Below are 24738 nucleotides of genomic sequence, written 5' to 3'. Positions count from 1 at the left end.
GGATTAAACCTAACCCCAACCGTGCAAAATCCCTTAATCAAATGAAATGCTCACAATAGATTATATGGTAAAGTTCAACTCAGCTGCAAGCCCTTATGGGAATTTTTATTTTTATTTTTTAAGAAAACAACTTTATATGTAAAGGTTGTGAACAGGGCCACCCCTATATCTATGTGGTATCAAACCCCTATATCTATCTGGTATCAAACTTATCAACGTTGAATGCTAGGATTGTATTCATGGAGCTTTTTTGTTTAACTTATAATATAAAATATTTGAATTGAAGTCGCCATTAGTTAATTAACTCATAATTGTACAGTGGACTAGAACCTACAAAAAATATAGAAATAAGAGGATTTGATGATCCCCTATTTTAGGAGTATAGGAGGAATCTCCAATATTGGGAGATCCGGGAATATGCGGATCTCCTCGATTGCATTTATAAATCTTCACCAAATCCCTTAAATCGAAGATGAGCTGATACGGAGGATGGCCAAATCTAGTAAGTTCTCGGTTAAATCATTCTATAATCAGTTGGATATTTCTATTACAAATGATGATCTTTTGTGTAAGCAAATTAGGAAGTATTCGGTTCCGCCTAAGATGATTGTTTTTGGTTGGCTGGTTTGTGAGAAGAGGATTCTGACAGTGGACAATAGGAAGAAGAAAGGGATATACTTAGTTAATATTTGCCTCTGCCGTATGAAGATGGAAGAATCGGTCGACCATCTTTTGCTACATTGCCCCCTCATCTCTTTAATTTGGGCAGATTTTTGCGATCATTTCAAGATCAGCTGGTGCATTCCAGAATCGGTGGTCTCCCTTTTCAAGGCTTGGCACGAGGTTAGGTTTGGCAAGCATAGGTCTCGCTTATGGAGAATAGCTATTCTCACAGTTTAGTAGTCAGTTTGGGAAGAAGGAAATTAAAGATACTTCAGGGATACCGCAAATACCACTCTCATTATTTCTTTTAAATCTAAGCATTTAATTTTAGAACGGGCTGCTTAGGTAGATTTTCTGAAGGATTATGACCTTCTTTTTCTTGGAGTTTATCCTCGTTTGCTCTCTCAGCAGACCTGCTACTCTCTTCCCTATTTTCCTTCTTTTCATTTAATATAATATGCGTGATGTTTAAAAAAAAATTAAATTGATCCCATATTTTATAATGACTCAAAATCTGCGACATGTGATTCTTAACAAGGAATATCGGCAAAGAAGAAAGGTGTTAGGTGCTCTATCATCACGCATGTGAGCACAATCTATACCTTGTGGAATTTAATGGATTTTAAGTGATTTATTTAATTTAGCACTTATCTATGCCTGCAAATAAAATAAATGCTGAGTGTCCGACTCACGATTGAAAGTGAGAGATGGATTGCATGCTATTCATCGACACCTATTTTTCAAAGAGAGACGGTGGATAAAAGAAAATTGAATGAATGATTGTTTTATAGACCCTCTATTATTATTATATTTTTCTATCCAAGCAACACAAAAGATCATATCAATGAAAATTTCTTTTTCAATTTCCCTACATCTGATGGTTTTCCCGTGCCCAAACATGCCAGCAGTGAACTCTTCTAATAAAAGGACTCAAGTGGACAGCCCAGCACAACTCGAAATCTTTTTTCTTTTTCTTTTTCTTTTTTTTATAAAAAATTTAAATCAAGCTCAGCTTGACTACCGTCTAACTCATAGGACCTAATTAAATGCTCATCTAGCATGCGAAGATAGGCTCGGCCTAGGTGCTTATCTCATGGGCTAGGTATGCATAGGCCTCAACCCAACTAATTCACACCTCTTTGTGCATCCAGCAGCCAGACCTCATCTATGAAATATCATTGGAGTCCATTGCTTTTAAAAAAAAAAAAAAAAAACACACCCTCACACTCATGCCGTAGTGGGATTTCACCACCTATGGGTACTCAAACCCTTAATCAGGTGTTGAAAATCTCGAGAGTCTACCATCGGAGCAAGAGTAAAGAACCATTCGAGTCCATTGCTTAAATACATGCGTGTGTGAACCTGATATAGACGGCACACTCGGTTGTTAATATGTCCAAGCTTAGCCCATAGCTCAGATCATTTGTCTATTAAGATTCACTCGAAAATTAGGCCACCATGGAAAAAATCTTCACTTGGCACAGTCATAACCATTCAATTTTTGGGGTCCGATAATAGATGGTTCAGAAAGTAACGCAACAACCCTCTAAAGAATGACCAAAGATCAGATGGCTAGGATGCCTGGAAAATGTTTCAGGCATAATCCATCCACATTGGGGACCAACTTATCATGGGCTTGGAATATGGATTACACAACCATGGGTGCTATTTTTACAAGCTCAGAACCCTGAGTGGGAGATTCGAACCAGCTTGGTAGGTTGTGAGCCAAGTTGTTAGATCAGCCTAAAATGATTTAGAGCCCAAGCTCCACTTAAAAAGTTAATCAGGGTCCATTTTAGTTGGATCGTAAAGCAAGCACACGAGAAATGTGTAGTTCAAATTAAACGGTCCAAATAGTGAGCCCATCTTAAATGAATCATAAACCAATATAAAATGATATTTTAGTTCCCAGATTAATTGATGCTTGATTGATGTTATTTTATATATTTAATTTCAATTTTAAAATTCCACATTATTTTTAAATCAAGAGTTTAGAGTTGCTCTATAGGAACATGTGTTTCCCAAATTGGTATCCAGAACTAAACTTAGATTATTACCTCTTCTTTTTTCTTTTTTCTTTTCAATCCTTTAAAAAAAAAAAAAACCCCCTTCTTGTATCCAAAAACATCTGTTTGATATACATACACGACGCAAACTACGAGTAATCCCAAATTTCAGTTAAGACCATTTACAAGTTTTTGAAATTGTATGTCCAAACGCACACAAAACTCTTAAAAATAAGGGAAAAATAAAAATAAAAATAAAAGTTGCCTCGACGAGATATCTTCTTCACAAAATTCTAATCGAAACGATGGCAATTTCTTGTGGAATTTTACACATGGGGCCGCAACAATGATCCGATGCGGGACATCGCGACGGACTTCCTCCGTTACATGATCAAAAAATACAATATTAAGAATAATAGCAAAGAAAGTGTGCCACGTTGACGAATCAAATTGGCTGAAGATGATGCACCGTACACACCATCAGTGGGTTCTGGCTCAGTTACAGCGATCTTGAGCTTCTGCCCAGCCTTGCAATGCGCCCCTATTCCACAGTAGAAGTAGTGGTTCCCTTGTGTGGTCAGGATCACCCTCGTGGGCCCACTGAAATACTCATCCACCATCGATCCTTTGTTACACCCTTCGAAATCGCTCTCATTCGATACCTCTGTCACGCTGTGGAGGCCCGTTGTGTACAAAAACACTGAAATTTCGGACATGAGAATCAGACTGCATCTCTAACCTGCTCTGCTATGCATTGTATCTTATGTTTTTTTAACTCTTAAGGCTCTCAAAACAAAAGGGTACCTGGTGGATCCGTTCCCGGACCTGAGTAGTATAACCCAAGCTCTTTGGGGCTACCATGTTTGCACACGTGAAATTCACTACTTTCATCAGGTGATAGCCCTTGTTTTAACCGTACATACAAGAGGTCAGGCTAATAAAAACCCACATGGGCCACACTATAGAATTGTGGCCCGCCTGAGTTGTGGATCAGGTTGATTTTGGTATATTCTCTTTATCTGACGGATTCACACCCGATGAACGGCTTTGATGAAATATAAACACCATATTGGCCTTACACATAAACTTATGGTTAGCATTAAAGGTGGGCATCGAGTCGAGTCGGATCAGATTGGGTCCAACTCAACTCGATCCGAATTTTCAAGAACTTGACCTGAACTTGATTTGATGCGGGACCAAGTCCAGCAGAGCTGACTCGATCCGATCCAAATCCTTACTGGCCTGATCCGAATCGGGTCCAACTCAGTTTGGGAAACCGAATCGAGTCGGATCGAGTTGAGTCTAGAGAGAGAGATAGAGAGAGAGAGAGAGATATGTGGAAAACTGGGAGATAAAGGAGGAGAGAAGGAAGGAGATGAGGAAAATTGGGAGAGAAAGAGGGAGAGAAAGGAGGAGAGATGGGTGGGTGCGGCGCCTCCTTTAGGTAGAGAAAAAGGGTTTAGGGTTCATTTGGATTTTGGATCGGTCCGGATTAATCACGATTTGAATTCAATCCGACGTACGATCGGATCTGAGGGGTCCTACTTGATTTGCATCAATTCAGGCCTTCGGTTTGGTTCGGATCAGGTTGAATCCACCGGATCGGGTCGAATTCTACCCAACTCTAGTTAGCATCACAACCACGTTGTTCTAGGTTAGTCGAAGCCATGGTGTTGTGTGAGAAAAATATGGATGGCCACACCACTAAAATCATGGCGCTTGGACCATCTTAGGCATTCCATGGGACGGAATTTTGCTTATTGAATGTAAACCGTGGTTATTTATTTGTTATTAACCCTTTGACTGTTCTTGAACGAACAACGTTTCATGGTACCGGAATCCTTCGCAACACTTACTGTAGCAGGTAATACGACTAAGCTCTACGGGGGTAAACCGTGTTATCTGTGTAACATCCGCTCCGTCCATCAGGTTTGCCTTCTCATTTTTACCGTACATACCAAACATAATCCCATTGAAATTTTAGCTTGGGCCACACGACAGGGAAACTGTAAAATCATGCCTAAAACCTCTAATTTCATGCAGTATGGCAATCCTGATTTGCATCTTTCATGCATTTGTTCCTCCTGGTGAGACTCACCTGATGAATGGATTGTATCGAGTATATATAACGTGTGCGGCACATACGAAATCTACCTGATGAATGGGTTGTATCAACATTTCAAATCCCAATCGAAACTGCTGCATGCAGGCAGAGCGCAAGAGTCTGAGGGCGTTCCATCCGTTTGTTACACTGCATGTACCGGTGCTCAAATCCATGCTGGTCCGCTCATCGGGTGGGCCACACTTTATATAAATGGAGGTGAAAATAAATTGATGGATAGCCCATATGAAGATATACGTGCGGCTCACCTGATGAGCGGAGCAGCCCTCTCGGCCAGATCATGTCCACGGTGGGACCCAAATGGCCCAGATCATCCACAATCTCCATACACATACGTGGGCCATGTGGACCCACCATGATCTCTATCCTCACACCGTTCGCGATCCTCAAACGAGAATTCCAAGAAAATTAAGGAAATCTGTCATGTACATGAATGGTCCAGAATCCTGCTGCGATTCTTGTTGATGGATTCCCTTGCGAAGACGGCACACGTGAAAATGATCCAGGCCATTCGTTACATGGGGGCCACCGAAAATATACCCCGTCCCGAAAACCATATGGATGGACTTGAGATGGACGGAAAGAAGACCGATGGCCTATTTTCAGTGCACACATGTGGCTAACTGATGAATGGACCACGTCGTTTCCTCGGCCAAGGAACTTCCACGGTGGTCCCCACCCGATCATGGCCCACGCCCAGCACACGTCTTCCATCTCTTTCTCTCTCTCAACATTTCTCATTTCTGTAATTTGTGTTTGATTTCGTTCTTTTAAAAAATTTAAAAAACGTACCAGATCAACGATTTTAAAAGATCAAACGGGTCGAAAAGGCCTGTAAACGTACCCAGTCTGTCACCGACGAAAAACGTCCGTTTTTCGGCCCATGCCTGGTAGAAGGTGGCATTGGAGACGATGGTCCACCCAGTGCTCCCTCCCACGATATGATCCATCGCGACCGACGGTGCCACCAGAACACAGCCCATTGCTGATAAGATGAAGAGAAAGGTAGGAGATATGGGTGCCATCTCTTTTCTTTCTCTCTCTAGCTCTCTCTCTGTTTTTTTTTTTTTTTTTGGTATTATCAGCGTAATGGGCCTTGTGTTGAATGAAGATGGTGGACAAGGCCCTTCCAAAGCGAAAGAGAAGACACAGATTTCGGTTTTCTCCTGTTAATCATTCCAATTCCTATTGATAGGGTGTATGTGCGACTCACGCGGAGGAAGGAGGAGAAGGAAAGAGCAAAGATTGAGAGAGACGTGGAGGGACCGGATTAGAAAAGCTCTGTGGCCCCACCATGATATTTGTGTTTTATCCACGTCGTCCTTCTATTTTGTAAGCTCTCATGCTCTAAATTGAGGCACATCTAAATCTCAGGTGGACCATACCACAGGAAACAGTGGTGATTGAACGCCCACCATTAAAAACTTCCTGGGGGTGTTCAATCACCCCTGTTACCTGTGGTGTGGTCCACCTGAGATTTGGATGTGAGCTCATCCCTTAAAATGAGCTGGAAAATGGATGAAGGGCGGGCCTCACAGAGCTTTTCCGGTAGTACACAGTACCGGTGCTGTGTTATACTCTAGCTTAGTGTGATGGATGATATGCAGGCACCTAGAAATTAAACATGTAGTATACAAATAGTCAGATTAAGGATAGATATGCATGTGAACCAAATATTAAGCTTGTTCAATTATCTTACCATAAGAATGGTGGACATTTATTGAAAAGTAAAAAAAATAATGAAAATTATCCAACAGTCCTACTTTTAGAAGCAAAAACTTTCATCGAGTTAATATGTGCTGTGTCCCAATTTTGAGGGATGTGTATCAAAGTATCCATGTCAAACAGTTCAGTCTAGGAATCATTGAGTTAATATGTGCTATGTGTTCATTTCCTGAGCACGTGTGCATCAAGTGTCATGCGTAGCTTAAGTATCATATAATTCCTGAGTGCATGAATGTACTCTAATTCGGACTTTCTTGGATAATCATAATCAAATGGTGTGAAAAGCGTGTCACGTGGCAATTATATAATTATAGATAGTATAAATGTTAAAATTTTGTCAAAACAACTCTTTAACAAGCTTTAAGAGATGTGATGGCTTTAACAAAGTTTTCTATACGTATTGCTTGACTTGAACAGTAAAAGTCTTATCTAATCTAGTGTATATATATAATTTAACGTAACAAGTTACACTTATATAGAAGACCAAGGAAAATTGCATGAAACCTCTCATATTACGGAATGCTACCATGGCTACATGCCAACACAAACACACGCTCAATCATCATATCATTAAGTTTTTACTTGATACATTTTCAATTATATTTTGTTGACCACTATGACTATCTCATGATCATTTGGTGTTTCCATGACTATCTTATGGTCATTAAGATTTAGATCACTGTCAAGATTACAATCGTTTTCGTCATCATAGACCATTGTAGGTAATATATTATGCTTAATTTATTTGAAAATAATGGTGTCGATTGGTGCGCTTGTGTGCCTCGGATGCAATTGAAGGATAATGCCACGCATCCAGCACCAACTCTTCTACCTTAATTAAGATTCAAATTCCCATGCGGCTCCCAAATGGCGCACCATTGCCAAAATGAATTTCACATAGCTCCAAAATCATCCAGATCGAATGATCACAACCGTTCTAACAGTAGATTGAGAAAATATGCGGTAACCCATTTTTGACAAGTTTAGAGTCTCTTGATTGAATGGCCCTGATGATCCAATCAGGGTGACATTTGGCCATGTGCAATCCACAGCCGAACCTCTCCTATCCCATGGCCATCATGATCATAGGTGGGCTAGCAAAGGAATTCGTATTGTAATAAGATGAGTATTTTGAGTGAGTCATTGCTGTCCCATTTGGAATTGTTGGATTTGAAATAGTCAGCTAAGCAAATGGCAAATGCGGTTAAATTCAACGGTCAGAAATAGCCGGACAGACGGTTGGAACAGTTGAAAATTACCTCTGAAAATTTAAACCTGACTTCCGGTACACAGCGTAATGGTAGGGAATCCCAACAGGCGTTTCAAAATGGATTTTTGAAAATCTCATTTAGGAATGTGATAGGGGATTCTCAACCAGGAATTTGTGTATGCCATTTTCCTGCCGTAGGAGTTGGATGGAGTCTGTGTAACAAAAATCTCCGTGGGACCACCTGGATGTGTGCGTGTGTGACATCCACTCCGTCCGTCCATTTAACCAGCTTGTGTTAGGACGTGGCACCAAAACTCAGTCTGATGCGAAACTCAAGTGGGCCGTAAACACAGGGAATGATTGGCATGGGACGCCCACCATTGAAACCTTCTTGAGCTAACCGTGATGTTTGTATGCAATCCAACCCGTTCACAAGGTGAGGATGAAGGGAAAACAAAAATATCATCCTGATCTAAGACTTAAGTGGGCCCATGGTTCAGAGATCACGACCATTGATCTGTAGGAATCTGCGATGGGCCGGTGATTAATTCCTTAAACGTTGTCCATACTAAATGTCCTAACCCCGGATGGCTGGTCTACTAATAAACGGCTTGGGAATAATAGAACAACGGTCTAAAATAACAGTCAGTCAGTCATTGATCAGATGGACCGGAAACGTCTAATAAGGAAAATGTCAGAGAAATATGGAATCCATGGGAGAGGGCAATCGTATCAATGGTATGGATCATCGATTCATTCATGCATCAGCTGGGTCACCCTCTATGATAAGATCGGATGATCTAGAAAAACTTGCCATCGATCGCATGGCCCACCTGATGAGTGGGCAATCTTTATTTTTGCAAACTTCCACCTCCTGCACTATTCGTAGGCACCATACTTGCCAGGCTGGCAGGATGATGCATGTAAAGACAGGATTGAAGGAGGTGGGTATTTCGCGGCTGACAAGCCTCATGTAAGTATTTTTCAGTGGGATAGAGTGTAGCCCATGGTTCAATGATCCAAACCTTTTTCATGCTAGGCCCCACCTTGGATGGGCTACACCCTGAAAATCTACCTGGCTGAAAGATAAACCTTGGGCCTCTCTTCAATTAGCCCTGGCTATCATGTATAATCATTGAAATATGACCCGGGTCCAACAGCTAGAGGTAGGGCTGTCGATAGGCCAGCTAGAGGTAGGGCTGTCGATAGGCCCGGCTCGGGCCGCCAAAATAAAAATTTTGAACCACCGTGGCTCGAACAGTTCGAAATCTGAGCCAAGCCAACCCAGGATTGGTCTGATGACAGCACTAGCCACAAGCCCTGTATATATAGCCGGGTGGAGATGGTTTGTGAAGCACTAGTGGGAAGAGGAAATGGTTTGCATGCGAGAGGTGGGAGAGAGGGAGAGGATAAGGGGGTTAGTTGATATTCTGGCAGTGATGACACTTGATACTCGTGCATCCAGAACTTGTACATGTTTTGTTGAGAATTTGATAATCTAAAATTATAAATTTATAATTACTGTATAATAAAAGGAAATAGAAAGCTTAAAAATATAATATTAAATATAGGTGGAAGCACGTGTGAATGTGATCACATTGCTTTTAAAAGCGTTATTCGCCCATTCTTAAAATAATTGAGACCGTTGATATATTGGGGTCAAATAGCTTTCAGGATACGGCAAGCTGATTATGTGTGGTTATACCTTAAGCAAACATGAAGGAACTACTGATAGAACTTTATAAACATGGTTTTATGATAGATGAAAACAAACAAAAACCTAACTAAAAGACAGAAATTAGTAAAAGATTTGATTTATTGAATTAGACAACTATCTTGTGAATTTGTTGGATTAGACTACTACACTAGTCTGATTCTTGTAGAATTGCATACTTAGATTTGTATTAAACATGTTGGCTTGATTATAGAACACTTGCTTATTGACACATATGAGAGAATAAGTTGAATGGTTTGTAATGTTGAAATAAACCAACTAAGCTTGATTTATATAGGCAAGGGTGACTAGACGTTTTGGTCAATAGTCATTATTGTGATGGATCGATTCTGACCATAGATGAGAAAGCAATTGTTAGTTGGTAGTTTATGATAGTTTTGCATGTACGAGACTATCTGCATGAGAGTGGTTTAGACACGGTGGCTAGCTATTCTTGACTGTTGGGCTAGCCACATGCGATAGTTTTTGCATGCATGGCTCGATTAATTACTGTATGAATAGTCACACCAAGGCTCTTAAACACTTAAGTCATATAAATGGCAGAGAGACCTTTTACCTACAAGACTTTAAACCCAACTATCAAACCCATCTCTCTTAGTCACTGTTGTACTGCAACTCACACCTGACTTGTGTCGATTCATGTAAAGTCGGGAAGAAGTGACCCATATGCTATACGATGTATACATGTGGAGTGTCCCATTAGCGTAACTATAGCCACACTGCCTCATATGCCCACGCCCTCGCATTGAGTCTATAACCGAGCCTACACGTGTGTGTGTTCCATTAATTGCAAGTTTCGTTACTCTTCTATCTCACCAAGTAAATATTAAGATACTTAACACGTTTCTTTTAAAGAGATTTTTTTTTTCTTCTGTTTTATCTAATATAATACTATATATATATATATATATGAAAATGTACTATACGCTCGACCGTATTATACCTTCTATAAGGTCGAGTGTTGGCGGCACGTTATTCGTCAGATGATGAAATTTTTTAATCAGAAAGACGGAACAACTTTGAAATTGAAGGATGTCAAACATCTATAGAGTTTGAAACGGAATTTGATCTCAATGGGGCAGTTAACAGATATCGGATATGTGACGACATTCACTAGTGATTCCTGAAATATCACAAAAGGTGTCTTGGTGATATCTCAAGACAAGAAGGAAGGTACTTTGTACGTGACTTTAAGATTGTATAGTTCACTCGCAGTGGCATCAACTAGAGTGAACGGGCAGTTATGACATCAGAGGTTGGGATATATGAGTGAGAAATGGATGAAAGTATTATTATCAAAAGGGAATCTATCAGGGCTGAAGTCTATTAACTTGGAATTCTACGAGGACTGCGTATATGACAAGCAGAAGAAGATAAGTTTCAAGAAAATAAGACCCGCTCCAAAGACACATCTATTGGAGCTTGTACACACTGATGTATGGGGACCGGCACAGGTGTCATCTCTTGGTGGCTCACATTATTTTATTTTGTGGATTGTTTGAAATGCTTTTATTTTTCTTCTAGATTATATTTCTTTCTGTTTATCGTTTGTGGGTGAGACTGAAGATTGAATCTCGGTTCACTAGCGTTGTTGGCGTACTGCGCAACACACCCAACTCGATTTCGACATCCCCTCTCCTCTCTCTCTCTCTCTCTCTCTCTCTCTCTCTCTCTCTCTCTCATCCACTCGTCTGCATAGCAGCACCCGTCTAGCTTCGAGCTCCTCCTCCTCCTCCTCCTCTCTCTCTTCTCCACTCGTCCACACAGCAGCACTGGTCCGGCCACCTAGCCCATTCTCAAGCTCGAAATTTCAGGTATTTATTTATTATTATCCTTAACTTCTTTTATATATATATATATATATATATATATATATATATATATATATATATATATATATATATATATATATATATATATATTGAATTTTTCAAAAAATTAAAAAATTAAAACAAGAAAAGACCCGATCCGAATCATACCCACCTTAATCCGATGAATCGAGTTAGGGTCAGGGGGTTTGCAAACCCACGCACGCGTAGTGGGATTTCACCACATATGGGTATCAAACCCAAGACCTCGTGTTGAAACTCCTCAAAGTCTCCACTAAGGTAAGTACTCAAATCCATGTACATCCAGCTTCCAATCCTTACAAACAATCTCCACTAAGGTAAGTACTCAAATCCATGTACATCCAGCTTCCAATCCTTACAAACAATCCCCACTATTTAGTGATCCAGACCATTGATATGCTGGTCCATGTTTTTGGAGACATGAAATAAACACGTTATAGTGTGGAAATGCGAGACAAAAAAATGTCAACCGCTCATCAAATGTTATACATTGTCACCATTAACATTTTATCAAATCTCAATGGCAAATTACAATCCAAAACATGGACTTGTTATTGTTACAATCATCAACCAATCTAATTTGATGCAAGATAGCAAGAAATTTCATGATATTTGTTACAACCAAATGCACCCAAAAAATAAAAATAAAAAATCACTGTTACTCAACGTTGATAACGAGCTTCTGGGCACCCTCGCAGTGGATACCGACACCACAGTAGAAGAAATGTTGGCCGGGTTCCTTCAGTGTAATTTTTGTCGGCGACTTGTAGTACATTGCAATTGGCTTAAACTGCGTGCATGAATCGAAATCATCCTTCGTCACCTCTAGCACGTTGTGCACACTTGTCTTGTATTCGAACACTGTAATTTTGATTTTATTTTTTTTCAAGAATCAGATCATGGCTATGTTAACATAATATGAGACGACAAGATTAACTTATACTTGATCAAGCTAGAAATTTCTGGCCCACCGAAATCACATAAGATGGGAAGCGGATTGCGTAGTGAGTAACTCACTAAGCTTAGGGCGTGTTTCGCCCGCACTGGACAAAACTAGATGGTATTAAGTGGGATATGATCGTGATCTCCATCCAACCGTCTATTTGGATGGGTGGATGTTACTCCAGCGCGGTGTACCTTGTAAACTGCACTAGCAGCCCAAGGGATTCTTGAAATCCTTCCTTCAAACTTTGCCCATCCCTTAATACACTGTGGGATATGGGATGAGACCACATGTGACCCACCGTGATGTATAACTTCGATTCATACCGTCCGCACACCGTCCGCACGTAAGGTCCATTTAGTATAAAGAACTGGACCAAAACAAAGGTAGATCTAAGGATGCCGTGGATCACACCATAGGAAGCAGCGGTGCTAAGGACGTCCACTGTTGAAAAATGTATAATGTATTGCAATATACTTTGCATTTCCAAACACTCCCACGAGTTTACAGCCGGATGATGGCTGAATTCCATCACCCATTCAAACAGAAAACCCAAATCATCCCAGGCTCTTCCAATCCACCAGAAGTCCTGGACAACCACTGATAGTTTTCTCATCACCTTAAATCTAATTCCATGCTGCGTAAGGCAATACTCTAATGCAATATCTCAAACAGTCTCTTAGAGCATTGAGTAAACTCTGTGAAGTCCACCATGATTTATGTATTTTATAGGCTCTATCTCATATCACTTTAAGGCTTGAGCCCAAAAATGAAATGAAACATATGCAATTTTCAAATGGACCACTCACAGGAAACAATTGAATTGAACTTCTACCGTTGAAAATTTCTTAGGGGCCACGGAAGTTTTAGATCAAGCTTTTATTTGTGTTTTCGGTTCATCAATGTCCATGTGATCTTATGAACAAGTTGGATGATAAATTAATATCACTGAAAGGCCTAGAGAGGTTTCATCGGTGGTAATCATTATCCCTGCCATTTCCTGTGGTATGATTCACTTGATCTTTGGATATGCTTCAATTTTGGCTCAACCCCTTAAATTAAATGAAAAAAAAGGGATGGATGGCATTGATAGACTACATACATTCAAAAGTGGGCCCAACTCAGTTTACTCGGTACCATAAGAGTATATTGAGTAACTCAGTACGCAATCCGATTTCCATCAGATGGCACAACTGGTTTGATCTTTGGGTTGTGTGACCACCACTGTGAGGCTCCAGATAAGTGGTTGGATTACCAGAAAATTCTGTCGTCCGTCCTATTTTTTTCTGGTGTGTTGTTTTGGGGGAGCATGCATTCCATACACAGTGGATCTTCTGATACGGGAGTTTTTTGGTGCATTTCAGGGAACGGCATGAATTGAACGGTCTGTCTGGACGCGGTTTGGCTAGTGACGCTGACACTAGCAAGGTGGCTAGTGGTCGGTGCTATTTGGACCCCACCATGATGTATGTGTTTTATCCACGCCGTCCATCAATTTTGAAAGATAATTTCAGGCCTGATCCAAAAAACGACTTAGATCTAAATCTCAGGTGGACCACACTATTGAAAAACAGTAGTGAATGAATATCCACCACTAAAAATCTCCTAAGGCCCACTGTAATGGTTATTTGACATCTAACCTGTTTATTAGGTCATCCAGACTTGGATGAAGGGAAAAAAATACTTTGATCCAAAAGTTTTGTGACCACCAAGAAGTTTTCAATCGTGGGCGTTCAATCAATATCGTGTGGTCCACTAGAGATTTGGATCAACCTCATTTTTGGGCTAGTACCATAAAATAATCTGGAAGAATGGGTGGACGGCATGGATGGAACACATACGTCATGGTGGAGCCCACAGAGCACCGATCACTAGCCAATGGCTAGTGGCAGAGTCAGTACTCAGTAGCGAATCCGTTTCCGGTACGTAGAAATGAATCACGCGCCCCAAAAGTAAAAAAACCTGGGCCCGTGCTCGTAGGGCGCGGATTAGATGCGACTCCGGATCCAACCAGGTGGGTGCAACTGAACATGGGGCCCACCTAGATGCATAGGTTATAGATCCACGCCGTCCATCCGTTTTTCCAACTTATTTTAGGCAGGTCTCAAAAAATGAAGCAGATGAAAGTCTCATATCGACTATACAGTAGGGACTGAATTCCCACCATTAAAATATTGTTGGGAGCACGGAAGTTTTGGATCAAGCTGCTAGCATTTTTCTCTTCATCAGGTCTGTGTGACCTCATCGGCAGGTTGGATGGTAAATAAACATTACGGTGGACCCTATGAAATTTTTAACCGTGAGTGTCAAATGACCACTGTTTCCTGTGTTGTAATCCAACTGAGATTTGTGTCTGCTTCATGTTTTTTATCATGCCCTAAAATAAGCTAGCAAAACGGATGAACAACATGGATATATAAAGTATATATCTAGGTGGGCCCCACGGTAAGGGTTGCAGATAATCCTCATCCACTCTCGGGCACCATCAGATACATAAACCATAGAAGATACCATACAACATGGAGCATGCTAGACTCGTGCGTGCATACAGCATTGAGGACTTTTTAAAAAATTATTATTCAATGGATCGAGCATTTTCTAAGCCAAAATGACTTGTATATCTGGGGCCCACATTTCTGTCCCCAAAATTCTCCCCCATGAAGCAATTCTAAACGGTCTTTTTTACCATTCAATTTGGACCGTTGGTTGTAAATTTCATCATACGGCTATGATCATCCAAATTGGAGATACCCTTACATGGCCCATCACAACAACAGCAACAAAACGGATTAATCTGTTACCGAGAGATTTCCTGCAAGATCAACCATTCCTGCAATCCAGGCCGCAGGACAAAAAAATAAATAAACCTCAACTTACCCAATACATCGCCCACGACGAATTTCTTCGTTTTGGCCCACTCCTCATAAAAGGATGGATTTGGGGGGAGGGTCCACCCAGCTTTGTCCCCGACTTGATGCTCGGTTGCGATTGCTGATCCGATCAGGACACAACCAACGGCTGATAATAAGAAGAGAGACAGAAACGATGATGCCATTTTTTTTTCTTTAAGATTGAAATGATTGGTGGGCCTTGAATTGAAGTTAAAGGAACTGGTCTTTCAAAACAAGAGAATATATGACTGTGTTTTCTCCTATTATTGGAATTTACCATTGTAATTACTATTAATAACATCACCACCATCACGATTTCATTTTCAATTTTTAAGTTGTGGTGTTTCATCTACCGTTCACGTGGGATGTGTAAGTCAATCTGGACGTCCAAATGGTGGGATCCACTAAGGATGTAGCATAGCCGAAATTCTTACCGATCAAGAGAGCTTATGTAGCTCAATGAATTTGGACGGTGGAACATTTTATTTTAATCATCCATTGGATGACCATGTTGGATGGTTAGGATCATTTAATCAGAGTGGTTTTCATGGCATCAACAACAATGGTTCCCACAGATCAGTTTGAAAGGATATGTGTGTACGCCACGTGGACGGTGGATGATACACCACAACATAATAACAAGTAAAGATGTGGGTTTTGTTTTAAGTTGGATTTCACTGGGAAGACATGTAGAGTTTGAAAAGGTCAAGATAAATACGGTTAGACTTTCCTCTCTATATTTAGGGGCTGTCTGTTTTGTCTGGGACTACAGAAAATGGAGGGGCCTGACTCGGTGCGCACGGTGAGCACCGAGAAAATTGTGAGCAGAGTATCGTTTTTCAGGTTTATTGAACTCAGACCGTTGGCTGTTTTCATCGCGACGGTTAATTAAATGCCAAAAAATTGGGCACTTAAAGCACTATTGCAGCCTCAGATTTAGTTAATCGACCTATCTGCAGTTGGTCCACAATTTAGACGGTTTATTTTGACTTTATTTTTTTTTCTGCATTTAAAAGTTTTGAATGGATGCTTATGAAGCATCATACTCTGACAGAGTATCTACATTTTTAGATACATTCGGGCCCACATGCTTAGATGGTCCTATCATTTGAACATCACATGTTCTTTACTACAATAAGTACGCTATTACCATATAATCGTGCTTCAGTGACAATCCTAGCCTTTGATTTTTAGAGCTAAATGCAAGCCATTGAAAACATTCTTTTCATTGTTCTAAGTTCATCTATAAAATAGTAATGGTCAAAGCTATCCGTTCACCGTAAATTTCATGTTGTATACCGTATATCATATAGTCCCTGCAATGGACGGTCCGATTGTAAGATCACTCAACATGTGGGTCGCAGTAGACAGCCACACATGCTGGATTCTTAGTCGCTACAAAGGCTCAACAGACTCAGTTAGAAGCGGAGATCATAAGCAAAAACGGTCAATTTGAATTGACCATGGGCCGTGGCCTGATGCATGGGCACACATGGGGTTCTGGTCTGTTTAGCAGGGCCAAGTATCAATCAGGACCGTCCATCTTGTTTCTGTACTGTAAATGGCAAATTGTCCAGAAACAGACATCCATTAGATGATCCTGCCCATGTAATCAGTGGCCTTCAAAGCAACGAGCCAACGGCTGTAAACAAAATAGATAGCAGTCAACATGAGGAAGTGAAGAATGGTGATGTACATGATTTCCGTTCTTTATTCCATGAATAGTTTCACTAGATGAACGATTCTAACCAATGCATCACTGGTTTACTTCGGAGAGGTGGATCTACCGCATCATCTCGTCCATTTATTTACCCCTACTTGGATGTTAACGGTTAAAAATACACATGTATCGGTTGATTCTAGCCATCTGACCGGTGACCTCAAATCAACGGTAGATACAAAAAATGGTTAACCGTCAAACACTCAGTCCCGAAAGTCGGATTGACTAATAAGCGTAACATTTTTAAACATGAGCCATCCATGATAGTGCCCACTAGACGGACGGACCCGATCGACACATCATCCTGCCACGTCAGAATTGGTCCCTACCGTTGAATTATCGACTAACGATTTTTCAGTTACCACCAGCTGTTTGAGGAGACGAGAGTGTAAAACCCTAAACCCCAACCAGCAGCAACGAACGAAATCTTCTTCAGATAAAAAACCCTTTCGCAGCAGCGACTAGGGTTTTTTATTTTCTTTCTTCCGCCTGAAAATCCTCTCTTGGGTCTGAAAATCTCGGATCTCATCATCTTCTTCGTTCGTGCGAGGCATGGATGAATCTCAGCCGCAAATCGTCTGTGCGAAAGAGGCTCTGGACCTGTTGAACTGCGTGACGGGTCCCTCCTTCGACCAGGAGAAATGCCTCTCGCTCTTAAATTCTTTGCGCAATTGCGTCCTCGAAAAGGTCAGCCTTTCTGTCTGTTTGTGTGTCCATTTCCATTTAATTTCTGATTAGTTACTCCAAATGCACGATTAATTAGATTCGAAGATCAATGTCGTTCGTCATCTATTCTGATCTGTGGGAATATCTAATTTAGATTCCAATATTTTGTTCTGATGCGCTTAAGGGTTTGTCTTATGGATCCCAGTGTGGATTAGATATGCCCTCAATATCTCTTCATTGGGCAATCTTAACAGTCTGATTGGTGGCCCTCCAAATGGGGCTATTTAACAAACAGTTCACATTCAATAAGAATAAACCCACCAATCATGTGTATAGCAATTTTTGGTTGGGAGCTTCTTTTAGGGCAGGACCCGCTGATGGTGGCTCCCACCACATGAATGGACTACTAGTTCGGAGGAAGGTGGCACCCTTTACTGTTGCTGGCTGAATGAAAAACATTGTTTTGTTCATACAAGAATTGTATGTTACTTTCTGTGGTACAAACAGATCCTTAAATGCTGTTTTAATAGAGGCTACTCCACCTAGGGGAGCAAATCCGTCGAGTTGAACCGATGGGTCATTGGAACTGACCTGGCAATGAGTGGGTATAGGGCTAAAAATTGGACTCATGGAGCAGGGATGGGTCCAAAAGTTTGACCTGAATTAGTAAATGTGTTGGAATTGGGACCTCTCAAAATTGACCTGATCTGGACCTGCTTTTTAAATGGGTCCAATTCGGGCCACCCTATAATGGACCCAACCTGGGCCCATACCCGATCCAAAACCTAGGAAAGAGTAGTTGATTAATAATAGTATGGGAAAGTCTAAATGTGTGATTAACTAACTAATACTACTTAAGTAAGTGAGTGATTAGAAACCCTTGGATGAGGTCCAATGGTCAATGCTAAATCCATCTAAGCTGGAATTGAAATAGGCGTTTTGTTTGTGAATTTTATTTGTAACGTTACGTGGATTAGTTTATTGGAGACAATTTAAACTTAGATTTTTTCCCCCTCAATTCTTCTCAATGTTATCTAAGATAGCAAAGGACCATATGCTCTTGGAGCTCATTGATTTGAACCTTGATATAGGCATGAACTATTTGAACTCTGGGTAGTGTGTGCCATACTTCCATCTGCAATTTACCTTGATGTTTCATAGACATGTAATAAGCTGATGAGCATGCTTTGGGTGTTCCACGTCTACAATTCACAGGACAATAAATTGCTTCTCAAACCGCCTTTCTTTCTTTCTGGTTGCCCATGAGAGCAAGGTTTTTTATGGGTGTGTTATGTAATAGTATCTGTGGTGAACGTATCATCCACCACTTGCCTGTTTCTCGCTGATACGCCTGTATTATTCATGGGCTATACTGGTACGTATCAGGTGATACGTACCAGTTTTGGATGATACTTTAAACATTACGCAAGAGTCTCCAATCTTGTTACTACATATCTTTTTTATCTGATTTTTGTAATGCTGTGACTGAACTTTATGTTCTTCACTCAAATGGGTCTTTTGTTTCTCTTAAGCTGTCTATAAGTTTCTTAATATTCGGATTGTCACTTTCTTCATGTAACACCATAAAGCAACTTGGCCTTGTGTGCACAACTTATTTTCAAGTATTTCATCACCGGGGCTCATATTCTTTCTTGAATACATTTTCCTTTGTAGAGTTGTTTTAAATGCATTTCGAATAGTAAGATTGCCGCTTCTTGTAATTCTTCACTTAGGATTTGGGGCTCCATTAATTGTTGTTTTTTTTTCCCTTTCTTTTGGCTCTTTCCTTTCCTTTCTTTCTTTCTTTCTTTCTTTCTACTTCTTCTTTTTTATAATGGTTAGAGCAGATATGTTTTAAATGAGAAGTGCCCCTTTGAAAGAAAAGAAAATGAAAAAAAAAACTACTATTGAGTCAATGCAGAGAAAGTGCCAGTGTTCAATTTGTGGAGCCAACTCAGGGAGACAATTTGCCTATTATTTATGACAGTTGGTTGATGATATTTTAGTATGTTATCAGGAAGAGAGGATGTTGATAGTTGCACTTGGCATTTTCTTATGAAGAATCGCCTTAATCTTTGTTGCATTAGACCAATCGGAGCCAAGATCTTAGTTGTTCTTGGTGGGCATCTGCATGTGGAATTTCATTGCCAAGTAATAAGGTAAACAAAAGGTTAGAGTTTAAAGGTAGAGTTGCATTATGTCTGGAACAGGTGGTGCATGTCATTGGTTTACACTACTTTGATGCAACCATGTATCTCTGAGTTGAAGGCATGTGAAATCTTGAGCCAGTCAACAATCAATTAGAACTAGCTGTTGCCGTATGGAGACAAAGGATCCTGATCGAGCAAGGGAAGTTCAAGTGTGCCTTTATATCGTATGGTATAAAGCATAGAGGAGCTAGTGTATTTTTGTAGACAGACAATATAGACTAGAACAACCACACAAGATGAGAGCAGAAAGCAATATTTACAGAGGATTGCCCAAGCGAGTCCAAGTGATGATAGCCAATCCCAATTAATAGGAAAAAGTCTTAGATGATGATGAGTCCAATTGAGTATAGGAAATTAGAATCCCAAATTGGATCATCCAGATGCTGGCAGCTTCACATCCATTACCATTCAAGACTTCGTCGATGGGAAAATGTATATTTGTGCCAGCAGCTACTCCAAGAAGATTTATGAAATCAAGAGGAGGGTTTAGGAAGGGCTCTAGACCACGGTCTTAAATAGCAGTTTCAGAGAGCAACTTGCCTGCAGGCCAGAACAGTATGGCCCATCCAGACTCGTTTTATTTCATTCATTTCAGTCCCTGTTTTGGTCATGGACTCATGTGGGAAGATATTTTGAACTGTGCTCTTGACTGTCAAGAAAAGAAAATAATGTGTAGACCAAAGGTGAGCAAATTGGTAAAGAAAAGGATAACCATAGGCAAGACACGATGCGATGATTTCGCAGCAGATTATGTGACGATGCATTGGAGGAGGCTATTTAAAGCATTACAGTCTTGAGTAATGCTGGAGTCCATTGACAGCCTCTTCGGGATCAAGTGGAATGCAGGATTAAATGGTATTGAATTGCATTGGGTGGAATCAACACCATTATTGCACAATGATTATGTATGGAAATACCATGGTACTTTGACAGTCCAATCCCACATTTGGGATCAAATTCCTCCTTTGAGAGAGAGAAAAAAAATACTGTAGTAAGTGAAACCTGTGTTTGGTAGACCATAGAATTGTAATAAACGACTAGATTTCACAACCGATGGCGGTCACCTGTATGCATTTACAATTGTCACGTATAAAGGGCACATATGGATGGACAACATGGATAAAATATATGCATCAACTTGGAGCCCACAGATGTAGTGGATTTCGAAGTCCCGCCTTATCTCCTGCTGGGACTGCATGATATAATACCTGTATTAATCCAATCCTTCCCATCTTTTCCAAACGCCGGATGGAATTTACGTTGGACCAAATGCAATTTCATACCACCTAATCCCACGTTCCAAACAGGCCCTTGTTATTCTGGGTGTATTGGTTTCTTGGGTTTCCCCAGTTGTGGGTCTGGGTTTGTTGTATTTTCTTTCTTGCCTTTTCCTTTTCCTCTTGTGTGTGTGTGTGTGTGTGTGTGGTTTCTGCTTTGCTTTTGTTCTCCTTTGCTTTGTTTCTGTTTGTTTCTTCTGCTTCTGGTTTAATAAATTTTTTCACCTTTCGAAATAAAAAAGCATTACAGTCTTGAGTTCTGCAAGCACCCGAGATTTACTGCTGAACATTTCGTGTGGTATCTACTTGTGGATCTGTTGAGATAAAAATGCCTTGGATTTTGGTGTGAGAATTGATTGCCCACAGGCGGAGGTACGCTAGCCTGTCATGGAGGCTCATCTTTCCCACTAATGTGCCACTTGGGTAGGACATCCGTACCATGCAAATGGTAGGATCCACCATGAAGATATATCGTCTTAAAAATCGGACTGACCCATTCATTTGGTGGGCCACACCTGTATTTCGAGTCAGACCATCCAAGTCCATTGCTTCCAACAGTGTGGCGCATCTGAAGAGCAGATCAGCCTGATTATTTTGCCAGCTGATGTTCATGGTAGGGCCTACCATTTGCATGTTATGGATGTCCTAAACAAGTAGCATGTTGATGGGAAAGGTTAGGTAGGCATGCACGACAAGCTAGTATACTTCCACCTGTTCCTCAGCTTAGGCCTAGCTCATTGACAACCCTAACCTGAGGTTCTGGTCAGTCAACTCAAACTTCTGGATTTCTAATAAATTGGTTTTCTCAATAATTGACTTGGCTGTTGTCTTTTAAAATCTGAGAGCTCTCAGTATTTGGTGTATGGGAAAATTAATTTGACTTGGTTGATTTTGAGTAGATTTATGAGATTTTGAAACACTCTTGTAATGCCACTAGCTCCCAAGAACAAGGCTTAAAGTATCGTCTGAAACCACTAAATATCGCCTGACACTTGCCGGTATCATCTGTGGACAAGATAGGCTGTGATCAGTCCATATCGACCTGAAACAGCCTAATACAGACCGATACAGGGGTGATGCAATCCCATTTCAGTGCTAAACGATAGCATACCCAAATATTGATTAGGCGCATGACAAGTTAGCATACCTCTGCCTGTTGCTCAGCCTAGGCCTAACCCATTCTGGTCAGCCAACTCAAAATCCTGGATATCTAATAAATTGGTTTTCTCAAAAATCAACTTGGCTGTTGTCCTTTAAAATTTGAGTTTGAGCTCTCAATGTGCATGAGAAAATCAGTTCAACTTGGTTGATTTTGAGTGGATTAGTGAGATCTTGAACACTTGTGATGCCATTAGCTCTAGAACAGGGCTTAAAGTATCATCTGAAACAACTACATGTCACCTGATGCTCACCGGTACTGTCCATGAATGAGAAAGGCCGTATCGGCCTGAAACAACCCAATACAGGGTGATGTGGTCCTACGGGGCCCCTTCTAAGGTTGCAGCATTGGACGGCTTTTTGGTCCTATGGGGCCCCTTCTGGGATTGCAGCGTTTACTTGGTTAGTAAGGGAAGAATTCTGACCTGTGATAATCTGAGGAAAAGGGGCCTAGTGATTGTCAATGCGTGTCCCCTATGCTTAAGAAACGAAGAATCAGTGAACCACCTTCTGTTGCAATGCCCGTTTGCCAGTGAAGTTGGTGCAGCTTTTTGGCTTTGCTTGGGGTCCAATGGGTTCTTCCTTCTTCAGTTGATGATCTCCTAGTCCAGTGTTATAGAGGTGGCATTGGGAAGAAGGGTCGTCTGATCTGGAGGTTAGCGCTGCTAGCGGGTCTTTGGTGCATTTGGTTAGAAAGGAACAACAGATGTTTTAAAGATTCTTCCAGAGATGCGAAGTTGCTATTCCATATGGCGCAGTCTTTTATTTCGGGATGGGCAGCTGTGTCCAAAAAACTTATAGATTGTTCCCTTTCTAGTTTGGATTGGTAGTCTCTTTGATTTTCTGTTTTCTGTGTATTCTTTTGCGGCTTGCCACCCCCTTAATAAAAATTTTGTTACCCTAAAAAAAAAATACAGGATGATGTGGGGCGATACGATCCCGTATTGGTGGGTGAATGATACAATTTGCATAAGCCGATTATTAGCTGTGTCATTCCTTTTCTTTCTGCTATCTCTTCTTATTGTAATCGGTTTCCTACGTTTACCCTGCAGAAAGTGAAGAGGTTTTCACTGGCTGAAACAAACCGCCCGGAAGAGGAATCCAACAGCAAGAAAAATAACTGAGTGTATTTAGCAGGAATCATGGGAAGCCATCTGTAGCCATTTTGGTGGTTTCTAGTGATATTTTGTGGTGAGAACTGAAAATTTTGTTTTGGCTTGCAGTCTAAATGGGAATTTTGTATGGAAAAAAGAGAAAAGAAAAGAGAAAATAGCATTCAATGTTTTGATACCTGAATGTGATAGTGATTACAAATAAAGCAGACAAGGATCCTTTTACCAAATTTCGAATCTTTTGGATTTGCAGTAAGGTCCATCCATGTATTACTAATCCAAACAGCTGATATTTGCAACCTGTGTGGACGGCTCATGAACCAAAATCATCTTGACTGCAAGAATCCTCACCCTTTAATAGGTGGCCCATTGCTGAAGAAGGCATTCTGTTCCAATCCTCAGATTGCAAAATAGGATTTTCCAATCTAAGGATTTTTTGGGGCAATGACCATCAACAATGATATGTCATGTCCATGGTTTGGATCACTTAACCATGATACCCGCTTGTACAGACTGATCTCATACTCTTCTCTTTTTTTCTTTTTTTCTTTTTTGAAGGATGACAATTTATTAATGGGCGAAAAAACCCTAGAAGAATACAAAGAAAAGAGCAAAAAAAAAAGAAGAAAAAAACTAGAGTGCAGAACAATCTTGGACAATAGACCACAACCGCCAAGCTTGGCATTCACAGCTTTAATCCCGTAGCATACCCTGAGGCCTCTCTAAAGTGTCTATTGTTCTTTTCACCGGAAATGGGAGAGCCTCCAAACTGCTAGACTCGACCCACTGCCCAAATGCCTTCTCTGTGCCATTGGCTAAAGAACTCCACCGTGGAATTAGGCATAACCCAGGCTACCCCAAAGGAAAGAAGGAACCTATCCCACAGTTCTTTTGCAAAAGCGGATTGCAGAAAAAGATGGGAGGACCGACTCCTTGTTTCTTAGACAGTGGGCAGGCGTGTGCTTGTTCCAAATAGTATTCGAAGAGGGGCTTGAAGCTAGAGATCTCTCAGTTTTATGCGGTTCTGATTCTCAGCCTCGATTTCAGCACATCCAAAGGCACCTCAAGGTGCCAATGAGTTCTCCAGACCAACAAAAGTCTTATGAGTTCTCATCAATGGTGGCACTCACTGGGCCTCTATTGGACACAAAAGTGGGGCCCACATAAACAGACCAGCCCGTCACCCTTTTTCAGCAGACTGTGCCTTAAGCCAATGGAATTAGGAGGGACAATATTCTTGACCCAGAATAACTTTACGTTTGTTTGGTTACGTGAAATTTCGTGATAATTTGCAGCAAATCAGGCAATCAATCATGAAATTTCATCAGTCCTCTTCTTTCTTTCTCTTTTTTAACCCACACCATCGCACCAGTGGGATTTCACTCACACACTCACGCCAGTGGGATTTCACCACAATGGGTGTACTCGAACCCATGACTTGCATTGAAAT

General features: G+C 40.8%; 2 protein-coding genes across 2 annotated transcripts; both read right to left on the bottom strand.

The window, feature by feature from the left end:
- Window positions 1–2908: 2908 nt before the first annotated feature.
- LOC131247176 (mavicyanin-like) lies at window positions 2909–5914 on the bottom strand. The gene is made up of 2 exons (XM_058247605.1): window positions 5636–5914; window positions 2909–3369 (listed from the first exon to the last, which is right to left on the bottom strand). The coding sequence occupies exons 1-2, from the start codon at window positions 5814–5816 to the stop codon at window positions 3053–3055; spliced, it is 498 nt and encodes a 165-aa protein (XP_058103588.1). The 5' UTR covers window positions 5817–5914; the 3' UTR covers window positions 2909–3052.
- Window positions 5915–11645: 5731 nt separating this feature from the next.
- LOC131247175 (mavicyanin-like) lies at window positions 11646–15623 on the bottom strand. The gene is made up of 2 exons (XM_058247604.1): window positions 15132–15623; window positions 11646–12172 (listed from the first exon to the last, which is right to left on the bottom strand). The coding sequence occupies exons 1-2, from the start codon at window positions 15307–15309 to the stop codon at window positions 11970–11972; spliced, it is 381 nt and encodes a 126-aa protein (XP_058103587.1). The 5' UTR covers window positions 15310–15623; the 3' UTR covers window positions 11646–11969.
- Window positions 15624–24738: the final 9115 nt, after the last annotated feature.

Source organism: Magnolia sinica, chromosome 5 (genome assembly GCF_029962835.1).
Source record: "Magnolia sinica isolate HGM2019 chromosome 5, MsV1, whole genome shotgun sequence".
Taxonomy (NCBI): Eukaryota; Viridiplantae; Streptophyta; class Magnoliopsida; order Magnoliales; family Magnoliaceae; genus Magnolia; species Magnolia sinica.
Note: the sequence above shows the minus strand (reverse complement) of the source record. Positions and strands in the feature narration are given on the sequence as shown.

What these genes read in the sequence shown, in the direction of transcription:
- LOC131247176 (XM_058247605.1), bottom strand. Translation starts at nt 5,816, where the DNA reads ATGGCACCCATATCTCCTACCTTTCTCTTCATCTTATCAGCAATGGGC. An exon ending in TTTCGTCGGTGACAGACTGG is followed by an intron (nt 3,370 to 5,635) that starts GTACGTTTACAG and finishes CCGAAATTTCAG; the next exon opens with TGTTTTTGTACACAACGGGC.
- LOC131247175 (XM_058247604.1), bottom strand. Translation starts at nt 15,309, where the DNA reads ATGGCATCATCGTTTCTGTCTCTCTTCTTATTATCAGCCGTTGGTTGT. An exon ending in CGTCGTGGGCGATGTATTGG is followed by an intron (nt 12,173 to 15,131) that starts GTAAGTTGAGGT and finishes TCAAAATTACAG; the next exon opens with TGTTCGAATACAAGACAAGT.